Raw genomic sequence first — 12,268 nt, 5'->3', positions numbered from 1 at the left:
GATCTGCAGGGGGCTTAGCCTTGAGTGGAGACGGCCCTGGGGAGGGCAGTTGGGGCCGGACATGGCTTACAGGCCATCCACGAAGCCACGGGTGGCAGAAAAGCCTTGTGTTTAGGCAGGGCAAAGCGAGGCCCACCTCCAGGGCCCAGTGCTTCCACAGGAAGTCACACGTGGGCACAAAGGGCAAAGAGAAGAGAAACTGGGCCTGGGCACGGGACAGGGAAGCCAGGCAGGTGCACCCGTCAGCCAAGCAGAACGCACAGTTGAAGGAGAGGAAGTGAGGGGGTGGCAGGCGAAAATTCACCCTCCAGGCCTGAGTACCAAGAGCCTGGTGCTCCACCACTGAGCGAAAGAGCCACAAACACGGCAACAGAGACCTGGGCAAGCCCTGGGGTGCTGGAGCTGTCACACCCTCAACCTACACAGACAAGTACTGAGAAGTGCTGACAGAGCCGTGAGCGAGCCTGGACAGGACACGGCCAATGGAGCCATGAGTGGGCCTGGACACAGCTGACGGAGCCATGAGTGGGCCTGGACATGGCTGATGGAGCTGTGAGCGGACCTGGACACGGCTGACGGAGCCGTGAGTGGGCCTGGACATGGCTGATGGAGCTGTGAGTGGGCCTGGACACGGCTGACGGAGCCGTGAGCGGGCCTGGACAGGACACAGCTGACGGAGCCGTGAGTGGGCCTGGACACAGCTGACGGAGCTGTGAGTGGGCCTGGACAGGACACAGCTGACCCCCGAGCCAAGTGTGGGCAGGACAGCTTCATAAGATGGGGAGTATCTAGACTGAAAGTCCGCTGCAGGTACACCCTGACCCAGTGACTTTCATCCTCACAGACGAAGCACACAGGGCAAGACTGCATCCGGCAGTGAGCGAAGCGAACACTCCAGGCAGAGGACATGGAACCACAGCCAGCGGGCAAGGTATGCTGAGATGGACATGACACCACCGCCCACCAAGGACACACGGCCCGAACGCGATCATGGGAAACACGGTCAAACCCAGAAAGGAGTGGCCCAGGAACACCTAAGGAATCTTGCCAGGAGGACGAACACCGAGGCCATGTGGTTCTGAAACACGCCCTCTCCTGCGACAGGAGGCTGAGGCTCAGGGCGGCCTGGGTACCCACATCCATGCCCTGACCCCAACGGTCGGAGCATGGGCCTCGGGAGGACACGCAGCGTGCTGCAGGCTCAGGAGGAGAGCGTTCCTCAGCCAGCCACGGCTTCGCGTCCATCAGTCCTGGGCAGCAGGTGGCCCGAGAGAACTCACCGTCTCGGGGTCCTCGAGCGGCTCGTCCAGCTCTGCATAGGTCAGGATGGTGTAGCCCTTGCAGACCCGCCACAGCATCTTCTCAAAGGCTTCCACCTTCCCTTGGTTAATCAGGCCGGACACGAACCTAGCAGACACAGAGAACACCTAGGTGGAGCGGAGGCAGCAGATGCTGGGAACCCCAGCCAAGGGGTGGCGCAGACGTCAGCTCGGGCTCGAGGGCGCCCCAGCCCTGCTGGGTCTCCGTGAAGGCTCCGGGAATTACTCAGCAACGAGAGAGACATGGAGAGAGATCTGCCATCTGCTGTTTCAGACACCTGCACCAGGAGCCTGGAGCTCCTTCCTGGTCTCCCGCCGGTGGCAGGGGCCCAAGCACAGACACCATTTCCCACTGCCCTTCTGGGCACATGAGCCAAGGCTTGAACCAGAGGCTCCCAGGTGAGACGCCACCTTCTCCAGTGCAGGTTTCACTGCACCACAATGCCCACCCCACAGACAGGATGTTCTAAATTACAGCTGAGCCTAGAGATGCAAGCAGCAAGTCCAGCATGAGGGGAGGCAGGGTGGCCAGGCAGCCGCTGGGGGCAGAGGAGGTGGGGGTGAACCCAGCACCCCCAAAGCTGGGGCATACGCCTGGAGGAAGGGGAATCTGCTCTGAGAACTGACCAGCAGGGGTGAGAATCCCCTTGGGTCTGGAGCGTAAGTTTACACTATGGGGGCCAGCATCATGGCCTAGCAAATTAAAGCGACCCTTGTGTGCTGGCATCCTCTTGTGTGGTGGTGTGAGTCCCACATGCTCCACTTCTGCCCCAGCTAGCTGCCAGTGCGCCTGAGCAAACAGCAGAGGAGGGCCCGGGACCAAGGGGTAGACCTGCCTGGGCCGGCCTGACTGTGTGCCAGTGAGCCAGAAGACAGCAGACCTCTCTCCCTCTTAAATCAATCTTTTCTTCGTAAACTGACATTACCTGCACAGTCACTGAAATACCCATGAACAAAAGCCACACTGAGAGGCAAACGTAAGCGGGCACAGGCTAGGAGAACACTCCACGCCCACAGTATGCCAGGCCCCTTGTGAGTGTGCAAGACTGCGGCATTGTGCCAGGCCCCATTCAGGTGTGCCAGCCCCAGAGTGGGTACTCCAGGCCCACAGTGGGTGTGCCAGGTCTGCAGCAGGTATGTCAGGCCCATGCTGGGTACACCGGGCCCTGATAGGTGTGCCCGGCCCATGCTGGGTATACCAGAACCTGACGGATATGCCAGGTCCATGCTGGGTGTGCCAGGCCCATACCAGGTGTGGCGGGCCCCGGGGATATGCCAGGCCTACAGTGGGTATGCCAGGCCCTGACGGGTGTGCCAGGCCCATGCTGGTTGTGTCAGACCCCCGGCAGTGTACCAAGCCCCGGCGGGTGTGCCAGGCCCATGGTGGGTATAAACCGCCACTCTTGAGAACACATGCTTGGGCTCGCCAACTCCCTCCAGGACAGAATCAAAACACCTAAGCTCACAACTACACATTTGTTTTTTAAATTCATGACTAGTAAAAATCACAACATGAGGAGATGGGTTACTATCAGTTTAAGTGAGTAACGAGGAGAGCCTTATAAAGCAGGGTCAAGAAATCCCGAGCACAGCCTGATCCTTGCGTTTCTGGCCAGCAGCACCTGACACTTCGCTGCCAGCGACACCCTGGACAGCACCTTTCACCCAGGGAGGCTTCCCCTGGCCGACACCCATGCAGGTAACACATGGCATGTTCCCATCACCACCTACCCCAGCTTCGCTCCCAGCCTCTGCATGTTGTAGTCCAGCAACGACTCATTCTCCAAGGACGGGAATTCTTCGTAGGTGGGTTCAAACTGAAAGAGACAGAGCAAGCCAAGCATGTCCAGCAAAGCCAAGCTTCACTCGCACACAGGTTTTCTCAGCTCATCTCACCCAACCCCTTAACCCCGGGTGCCAAGGCTGCATGTGACCTGGCTCGGCCCCGCGCCGGACTCGGACACTGGAGGGCTAGTTGAGGCTCGAGTCAGCGCCTCAGCCAGTGGCCAGGGCAGGCTCCCGGGAGCCCCCAGGAAGTGTGGCCGTCACAGAGCACACCTGCGACCCCACAAGTCAGCCTGCACCGCTGAGTTTTCCTCACAACTACAAACAGGCTCTTCACGAAGTGGGCTGGGGGGCGGGTAGCATCCCAGCAAGCACATGCAAGCCACCAGTTCCCGGGGCCAAGTGCCTGGCCGAGTCTCGGGGTCTCTTCCCATCCAGGCACTCCCTGGCAGCAGCAGGGAAGGACTCTGCCACCCACGAGAACCAGACGCACTTCCAGGTCCCGGCTTCAGTCTGGCCCAGCCTTGGCTGCTGAAGGCACGTGGGAAGTAAGGCAGCAGGTAAAAGATCCCTGGCTCTCTGCCTTATAAATAAAAACATTTTAAAACAAACAAAAACAGAAGGAGTGGACAGAGGGAAGCCTTTTATCTACTGCAAAATAACCATTTTCACAAATAAGAAGCATTTTTATTGCTAGATGCAACCAACCCACAGAAACGCTGCTAAGGCCTTTTCAAATTTCACAAAATCCAGAGAAAATCCAAGCTGAGCTCTAGTGCAAGTGCACAGAGCTGTGCGTGAACCAACCACGGAGCACTGCTCCCAGCCCGCAGCACACGGTACCTCCACGTTGCGTTTGACAAAGCCTTTGGTGACCCGCAGCAGGTGCGTGTACTCAATCAGCTCCAGCAGGTTCTTCCTCAGCTTCTCCTTGTTCTTGGTCACTTCCCGCAGCTCCACCTCGAGCTTCTGCAGTTGCTCCTGAAATGAACGCAGTCACCAGCTCCAGGCACCTGCCCACCAGAGCCAAAGCCAGCAGGTGCATCGACAACCCCAGCACCCCGAAGGCACCCCATCTCATCTCATGCTGAGTAGCTGCATGGGAGACCAGCAGGTGTCCAAGCCGGAAGTTAGATAAGGCAGCCACAGCAGGAGCATGCACTCCTCGCCACAGCCCCTACTCCCATCCATCACTCTGCCTCTCACAGTTTTAAGTTTTTAAAAACCACACGCTGGGACCCCATAAATATGGGTGCCGGTTTGTGTCCCAGCTGCTCCACTTCCCATCCAGCGCCCTGCACGTGGTCTAGGAAAGCAGTAGGGTATGGTCCACAGCCTTGGGACCCTGCACCTACATGGGAGACCCAGAAAAAGCTCTTGGCTCCTGGCTTCAGATCAGCTCAGCTCCAGCTGTTACAGCCACTTGGGGAGTGAGCCAGTAGATGAAAGATCTTTCTCTCTGTAAATCTTTCCAATAAAAATAAATAAGTCTTCAAAAAGAATTAATTTATTAGTACAGCGACTGTGGGAACCAGTATGATGGTTCCTCAAAAAACTAAAGTTTGAACTAACGTATGATGCAGCAATCCCACTCCTGGGCACAGAGCCAGAAGGGCCACCACTCTTTAAAAGCCAGCTGCCTTCCCACGTTTGCTGCAGCACCAACTAACCACAGCAGCCAGGAAGGACGGCAGGGCAGACTCGCACCAGAGTATTACTCAGCTGTAAACAAGGACAGAATCCCATCAACTGCAACAGAGCAGAGGGGACTGGAGGTCATGATGCCAAGCAGAGAAGAGCATCCCAGGACCTCACTCCTGCGCCAACTCTTCAAAGGAAGGCAACAACGGAGAAGTGAGGAGCGCAGTGGGGTTCCTGGAGGGAGGCGGGGGTGTTAGGAGCGCAGCAGGGTTCCTGGAGCAGGAGTTGGGGGTGTTAGGAGCGCAGCTGGGTTCCAAGAGCTGGGGTTGCGGGGGCGGGGAGGAGGCTCGGAGTGGTCCCCAGAGCCAGGAGGCAGGCGGACAAGGAGGGATGGGCAAAGCCAGAAGGCACTAAGCTACAGGAAGCCATCCTAGGGTCACGGTACGCAGTAGGGTGACTAAACGGAATGCCAGTGCACTGGATAGTTAACTTTGGAAAAAAGAAAAAAACTAGAGAATAGCATTTTGAATGTTTTCCTGTGTAAGATTTATTTGTTTGTTTGTTTGTTTGTAAGGCAGAATTTGACCAGAGACACAAAAGAACACACAGAGAAAGAAAAGTCTTCCCTCTGCTGGTTCATTTCCCACGTGACTTCAACAGCCCCAGCTGGACTGGTTGGAAGCCAAGAACCAGGAGCTTCCCCTCGCCCTCACACACGGGTCCAGGAGCCCCCGCACTGGGGCCTCATCCACTGCTTTCCCAGGGCATAAGCAGAGAGCGGATCAGCCGTGGAGCAGTCAGGACACAGCACAATGACTCAGCAGCTAAAGTCCTAACCTCGCATGTGCCTGGATCCTGTGTGGGCACCAGTTCTAATCCCAGCTGCTCAGCTTCCCATCCAGCTCCCTGTTTGTGACCTGGGAAAGCAATGGAGGATGGCCTAAACCTTTGGGACCCTGCACCAGTGTGGGAGACCCAGAGGAAGCCACAGGCTCCTGGCTTCGGACTGGCCCATCTGGCCATTATGGCCATTTGGGGAAGTGAATCAGTGGATGGAACATCTCTCTGTCTGTTTCTCTCTGTAAATCACCCTTTCCAATAAAATAAATAAAATCTTTAAAAAAAAAAAAGGCAACAAACTGAACTTACTTAATAAAAAACTATATGCAAAACAATCAAAGTAAAGTTTCACAAAGAGGCATCCTTGGCAACAGGTAGCAGAGCAACGGAAGACCGGCAAAGCATCTTAGCCGCTGAAGGCTCACACAGCGAATGACGTCACACTCCAGTCAGGGCTGTGCCATGAGCAACCAGCGTGCAGTGATGACATCACAACCAAGCCAACCCAGCCAGGCTGGTGACTGCTGCCCACGCGGCCCTCGGCCCATCTTGTGGGCATCCACCCGGCCTGTGTCACTCGCCTTCCTCCAGATAAACACAGCTGCCGTGCCCAGCCTGCTCGGCCTGTCTCCCGCCCAGGGCCCCGGGAGGTCACCACAGCACCCAGCCAAGCAGGGCAGACGGGGTGGGGCAGGGCACAGGCGGCACCATCGGGTCGGCCAGCCTGGCTGACGGCCGGGCCTCACCTGCATCTCCAGGACCTGCTTCAGCGGCGGCGCGGGGGGGCAGGCCTCACCCTCGGGGACCGGGATATCCGCTCGGTGGATTTCCTGCACCAAGTACACTAGGGAAAGACAAGCAACACAGATGGGACACAGACACACGTGACTGACCACGCAGGGGCTGCGACCTGACGAGTGTAGCCCCCTAGCAGCCATGGTCCCACAGCCTGCAGACAGCTATCAGTGCATGGTCCCACTAAACTCCGGAGTGCCAGCAGCAGCAGCGGCACCAAGGGACAGGGGGGAGAGCCAGGCTCCAGGTGACCTGCAGGCCTCGCTACCTGACGTACAAACTGGAATCACGAGGCCGACATGGTGGCACAGTCAGCTGATGCAGTGCCAGCATCCTATATGGATGCCAGTTCTTCCACCGGCTGCCCCATTTCCCATCCAGCTCCCTGCTTATGGCCTGACAAAGCAGCAGAGAATAACTCAAGTCCTTGGGCCCCTGCGCTCATGTGGGAGACTCAGGAGCAGCTCCTGGTTCCAGGCTTCAGATGAACTCAACTGTGGCTGCTGTGGCCATTTGGGGATCGAATCTCTCTGTCTCTCCCCCTCCTCTCTCTGTAAAAATATACCTCTCAAATAAAAATAAGTAAATTAAAAAAAAATAATACTAGATTCATGAAACTAACAGCACACCAGGCAGGTTCCCACCTGTCTTTAGTTCGCGTTCCAACCCCATCAAGAGCCGTCTGCCCAGGGGAGTGGGCGAGGAGGCAGGCAGGCTGGGGAAAGCGGCCCTGTCCCAGCTCCACCTGGAAGCTCCTTTGTGATCTGTGGATCCACCTCCCTCTAGAAGTGGCTTACACTGCACGAAGCCCTGGACCCTCCAGAAGCTCTCCCGTGACATCATCTCCTTTGCCATCTCACTCCCCACCCAACTCAGAGGGTCTCAGAGACGAAGACATGGTGCCACCCAGAAACACAACCAGGTCAGCAACAGGACCTCACGTGGGGAAAGAGGCTCCGACAGCAGGTGACCAGATGTTCCTGGCAATATCAGAAACAGGGAACCCAGGGCTGGCCCACAGGGCAGCAGGCTGGGGCAGTACCTGCAAGACGCCCAGCCTGAATGGGGATGCTGGCTGAGGTCCGGGCAGCCCTGCCTCCTGCCCTCCTTCTCACGGATGTGGACTGAGCACTCGGCACCCTGCCGCCCAAGCAGGCAACCAGGGCGGGGTGCCTGGCTCCTGACTTCAGCCCGGCCCAAACCTTCCGAGGGAAGGAACCAATGGATGGACAATCTCTCCATCACTGTGCCCTTGAAACAAATCTTTAAAAATATACATATATGCAATCCATGATAATAATCAACTTTCAGAAAGCATTCCTCCCCAGCCCTGAGTCTGTGCTTCATGCCCCTGCCTCCAGTCTCCCCCTCCCTTGGCCAAAACTTCCAGGATCGACCTGACCAGGGCTGGGTCAAGCCACATTTAAAGGCAGACAAAGCAGGCAGCTTGGGGCTGACCTGACCCTGCTGCAAAGAAAACCCCGAGGGATGAAGGGAATCATGGACTCTGCCAGGCCACCCGACTTGACAAAGCTTGAAATTCAGTCAGCCTGACAGTGTTTTAAAATGAAGGAACCACAGGGGCCAGTGTCGCTTGCAGTTGTTGGCATCCTGTATGGACACTGGTTCAAGACCCAGCTCCTCCACTTCTAATCCAGCTCTCTGCTAACACGCCTGCGAAAGCAGATGACACAAGAGCTTGGGCCCCTGGACCCACACGGGACACCCAGATAAAGCTCCAGGCTCCTGGTTCCAGCTTGGCTCAGCCCTGCCTATTGCTTTTGGCCATCTGGGGAGTGAACCAGTGTGTGGAGGACCTCTCTCCGCACTTGTCTCTATAACTCTGCATTTCAAATAAATATAGAAAATCCTTAAAAATTAAAAAGTTAAATGAATTGGCATAAATTAATCATGGCATCTTTTTAAAAATATTTATCTATTTTTATTGGAAAGTCAGATATACAAAGAGAAGGAGAGACAAAGAGGAAGATCTTCCGTCTGTTGATTCTTTCCCCAGGTGGCCACAACGGCCAGCGCTGTGCCAATCCGAAGCCAGGAGCCAGGAGCTTCCTCCAGGTTTCCCACATAAGTGCAGGCTCAAGGCTTTGGGCCATCCTCTCCTGCTTTCCCAGGCCACAAGCAGGGAGCTGGATGGGAAGTGGGGTGCCGAGACATAAACCGGTGTCCATATGGGATCCCAGCATGTGCAAGGCAAGGATTTAGCCACTAGGCTACCATGCCAGGCCCAATCATGGCATCTTATTATAAGGAAACCCTACATGACCATCAAAAACAAGGGATCTGGGTTCCCCTGCCCTTACTGAGGGTGGGAGGAGTGCTCATTCATCTGCTACTCCTTCTTCAAACACCTCAAAAGGCAAAGGCTAGGGCAGGACTGGGTAGGCTGGGGCCAGACCCAGAGGGAGAAGCTTAATCTAGATCTCCCACATGAGTGGCAGAGCCAGCACAGTGCCTTTCAAGGCCTGAAGGAACAGGACCAGCAGTGTCAGGGAGGACTCCAACCCAGGCACTGTGGCCCAGGACACACTGGGACCAGCAGTGTCAGGGAGGACTCCGACCCCAGGCACCGTGGTCCAGGACACACTGGGACCAGCAGCAACAGAGAGGACTCTAACCCCAGGCACTGTGGCCCAGGACACACTGGGACCAGCAGCAACAGGGAGAACTCCGACCCAGGCACCGTGGCCCAGGACACACTGGGACCAGCAGCAACAGGAAGGACTCTGACCCAGACACCGTGGTCCAGGACACACTGGGACCAGCAGTGTCAGGGAAGACTCCGACCCAGGCACTGTGGCCCAGTACATGTATGTCTCACTCTCCAGGCCAGACACTGGCCCCCACCACATCCATGGGCAGAAAAACACATGATGGCCAGTACCATTTACTGAGAAGCAGCAGGCAATGAAATAGTCCGACTGCTCCAGACCCAAGTCCTACTTCCAGACATGGGTGGTGAAAAGTCTGGAAAGCTAATTTACAATAATATAGTCATTCCCTGTGAATAGAACGAATATAGTTTATTCTATTTCCTTCCTGCTTTTCTGTGTTTCCTGGATTTCAAATGAACTCACCCAGTATCCGCTCCAGTTCCTCACATCTCTTCACCTCACTGACGTATTTTCTTTGGAAAGAACTTACACTCTGGTTGAGCTGAAAGATAAAAAATTGACTCGAAATTTCTGAAATCTGAAAATAAATCCTACTTCAAACACAGTGTTGTGGCCATAGGGAGACGTACCCTCGCCCACTCCTGCACGGCCTTTCCGCCCAGTAACACGGCAGCCGTGACCCAAAGGGCCCAGAACCGCATCTCGGTCCCCACCACCAGGCAGCAAGGAGCCCAGCCCCCGGGCCCTCCCCATGGCTGCCCAGGATGCACAGGCAGCAGGAGGGGAGCCCAGTCCCCGGGACCACCCCATGGCTGCCCAGGGTGCACCGGCAGGAGGACCCGTTCAGAAGCAGAGCCAGGACTTACACATCCCTGGACCTGATACCCACCCCCACGGCTGCAATGTCCCAGGCCCTTCCTCTTCAGATGCACACTGATATACTCCACTACACACTTCTGACCTGGACTGCCTAGTTTTGTAGTGGGCAGCGGGGAGAGGAATAAAGGAATGGCTGTGAATCTACATTGTGGGCTCCTGGGGGTCCCTGTACCCTTGTATCCACTGCACATATAACAGAGAGCTTGAAAGAAAAATTAGTGTTTAAAGAAACTGGCGTAAAAGGAGCAGATTAAGAAATATCTCAGTGTTAAAAGTGGGTACGGGTGTAAGGCTGAACACCTGCCTAGAAGGCGGAGTGCGGCCTGTCTGAGCTGGGAGAACCAGCGAGGTCCCTTAGTCTCACGCTGTCTACGTTCCCAGCACACATCTACGGCCTTGGTCACTTACAACAGTCAGAGCAACACTTCGGGTGGAGAAGCACTTTATCTATGGGACCCTCAGGGCACAGATGGCTGGCAGCCGGGCACAGCAGCCCCTCAAGCCGCCTGAGGGGTGTCAACTCCCCCAGGCTCACTTCTCCTTCCGTTTTGTGAAGGTTTTTTGTTCGTTTTCATTGACCAGAACATAATTCCTATTTCACTTGTGCTTGTCACCTTCCCAGCCCCTTCTGGAGGTCACTTCCAGGAACCACTTCCCATCCCTAAGGGTGGAGACACAGCCCTGCCCGCACAGTCAGAGCAGGACTGGGAAGCCAGCCTCGCCTGTCGCCTGATGCCACTTCACTGTGCCAACCCCAAGTTCACTCACTGACCACACTCACTGACCATCACGCCCTGCGGACAGAAGCTTCATAAAGGGGTGCTCTCTGGGGCAGTGAGTCGAACAAGAGCAGAGCTGACCGGGTCTGGCAGCCGCCTCCAGCAGCAACCCCTGACACTCACTGGCTCTCCATTGTGGGGCTTCTGCCACAGTGTTTTAGCTGGTTTTATCCTCCCCCCGCTTCAGGATGGCAAACTCACTCTAACAGAAGGCACAGGCAAAAGTACATTTTAACAGACAAGCCTGGAGACTGGCACCTACCTAACCTGGGAAACCCGGCACAGGGGCTCTGGCGTTGCCAGCCTGGCTGGCCACACGCAAGTTTTCCCAGGCCACCTGTCCGAAGCCCACCTGGTCCAGGCGTGAGCTTTTCCTGCAGACTACAACCCCTTTTTCTCAAAGGGGGCATAACCAGGGCCAGGGAGGGCATGCAAGAGCAGTAAAGGGGGGCAGAGGGTGCCAGATACAGACCACACCGGTAAGAGCTCAATACAGCATCAGCTCTAACTTCCTCCTGGACACGGCTGCACCTGCCGGGCTGCTCCTGCCAAAACCCCACCCTCAGCGCTGACTGGAGCATTTGCTCAGCTCGACCCAAACGTGAGCAGCAGCCAGGAGGTCTACCAACAGAAAGGAGAGACCAACCAGCAGCAAGGAAAGGAGCTGTCTGCCTCGCCATGGAGGCCTGAGCCCTTCCGGCCGGCCTCGGCACCTGCCCTGGACAGACAGCGAGTGCCCCCTGGCTCCAAGAACCAGGAAGAGCACGACCAGTGCCTGGCACCTGCAGCTGGCATCCCCTGGAACAACCCGTGGGTTCCAAAGGCAAGGCTGGCACGGGTGTCCCCATCAGGAAGTAAGGACCCAGCTCTCCAGAGAGCCAAGAGGTGAGGGACCCAGCGCTGCCCGATTCCATCCGCCAAGCATCAGCTCCTGCTCGCCCCTCTCCCGGGCCTTCACTCCAGCTCAGCTCCCTTGCCTCCTGCCAGACTTTGGGCCATCCATTCCACTAACGCCGTGGAGGCCCTGTGAAAGACCTCAGGGCCCCAGGAGCAGGACCCGAGTGTTGATGCTCTGCGAAGGGCATCAACAAGCCTGGACCAGACCACGGCTGCCCCGGTGAGGAGCTCCCCTAGGCGCACACACAAGGCAAGAAAGTGGACAGACCTAGGCTGCTTCCCAAGCGGCCTCCCCCGCGCTGCAGGACGAGCCAGTGTCCCAAATCCCCCGGTTAATCTCTTGAAGAGCGAACACTGGCTGGCCCTGCGTAAAGTCCGGAAACGCCTCCAAGGGAAGACCTGGACGAGATCTGCCCCCGCCTAGCTCTACTACACCCCCACTCCAGGCCCCGACGAGTGGATGGAAGCTCCCCCCAGAAGCCGCCGGCGGGACCCCGGTGGTCGCCTGGCCGGCCATGGACACTCACGTCTCGGAACTGGACCAGGCCCCTCTCGCCCAGCGCGCTGAGGCACTCGTAGGCCGTGCCCGACTGCAGGAAGAGCTGCGCCAGGCACATGGGCTCGCTGCGGAACAGGGTCCCCATGGCGCGCCTGGCCGCCGTGCTGCATGGGGCTCCGGGCAGCCCGGCCGCCCCCCGCT

At 56.9% G+C, this 12,268-nt stretch overlaps 1 protein-coding gene across 1 annotated transcript in view; it reads right to left on the bottom strand.

The window, feature by feature from the left end:
- Positions 1 to 12,268, bottom strand: part of ATP6V0A2 (ATPase H+ transporting V0 subunit a2) — a 29,552-nt gene extending 17,284 nt beyond the window's left edge. Inside the window, exons 1-6 of the mRNA XM_040987119.1 lie at positions 12,096 to 12,268; positions 9,476 to 9,554; positions 6,332 to 6,429; positions 3,948 to 4,085; positions 3,051 to 3,136; positions 1,281 to 1,407 (exon numbers count right to left, since the gene is read on the bottom strand). Coding sequence (XP_040843053.1) covers positions 1,281 to 1,407; positions 3,051 to 3,136; positions 3,948 to 4,085; positions 6,332 to 6,429; positions 9,476 to 9,554; positions 12,096 to 12,212 — 645 coding nt within the window. The 5' untranslated portion in view covers positions 12,213 to 12,268. The remainder of the gene's footprint in view (positions 1 to 1,280; positions 1,408 to 3,050; positions 3,137 to 3,947; positions 4,086 to 6,331; positions 6,430 to 9,475; positions 9,555 to 12,095) is intronic.

This window comes from Ochotona curzoniae, unplaced genomic scaffold (assembly GCF_017591425.1).
Source record: "Ochotona curzoniae isolate NIBS_2020 unplaced genomic scaffold, NIBS_Ocur_1.0 contig_46, whole genome shotgun sequence".
In the NCBI taxonomy this organism is placed as follows: Eukaryota; Metazoa; Chordata; class Mammalia; order Lagomorpha; family Ochotonidae; genus Ochotona; species Ochotona curzoniae.
The sequence above is the reverse complement of the archived record's forward strand: the minus strand, read 5'-3'. Positions and strand labels throughout refer to the sequence as shown.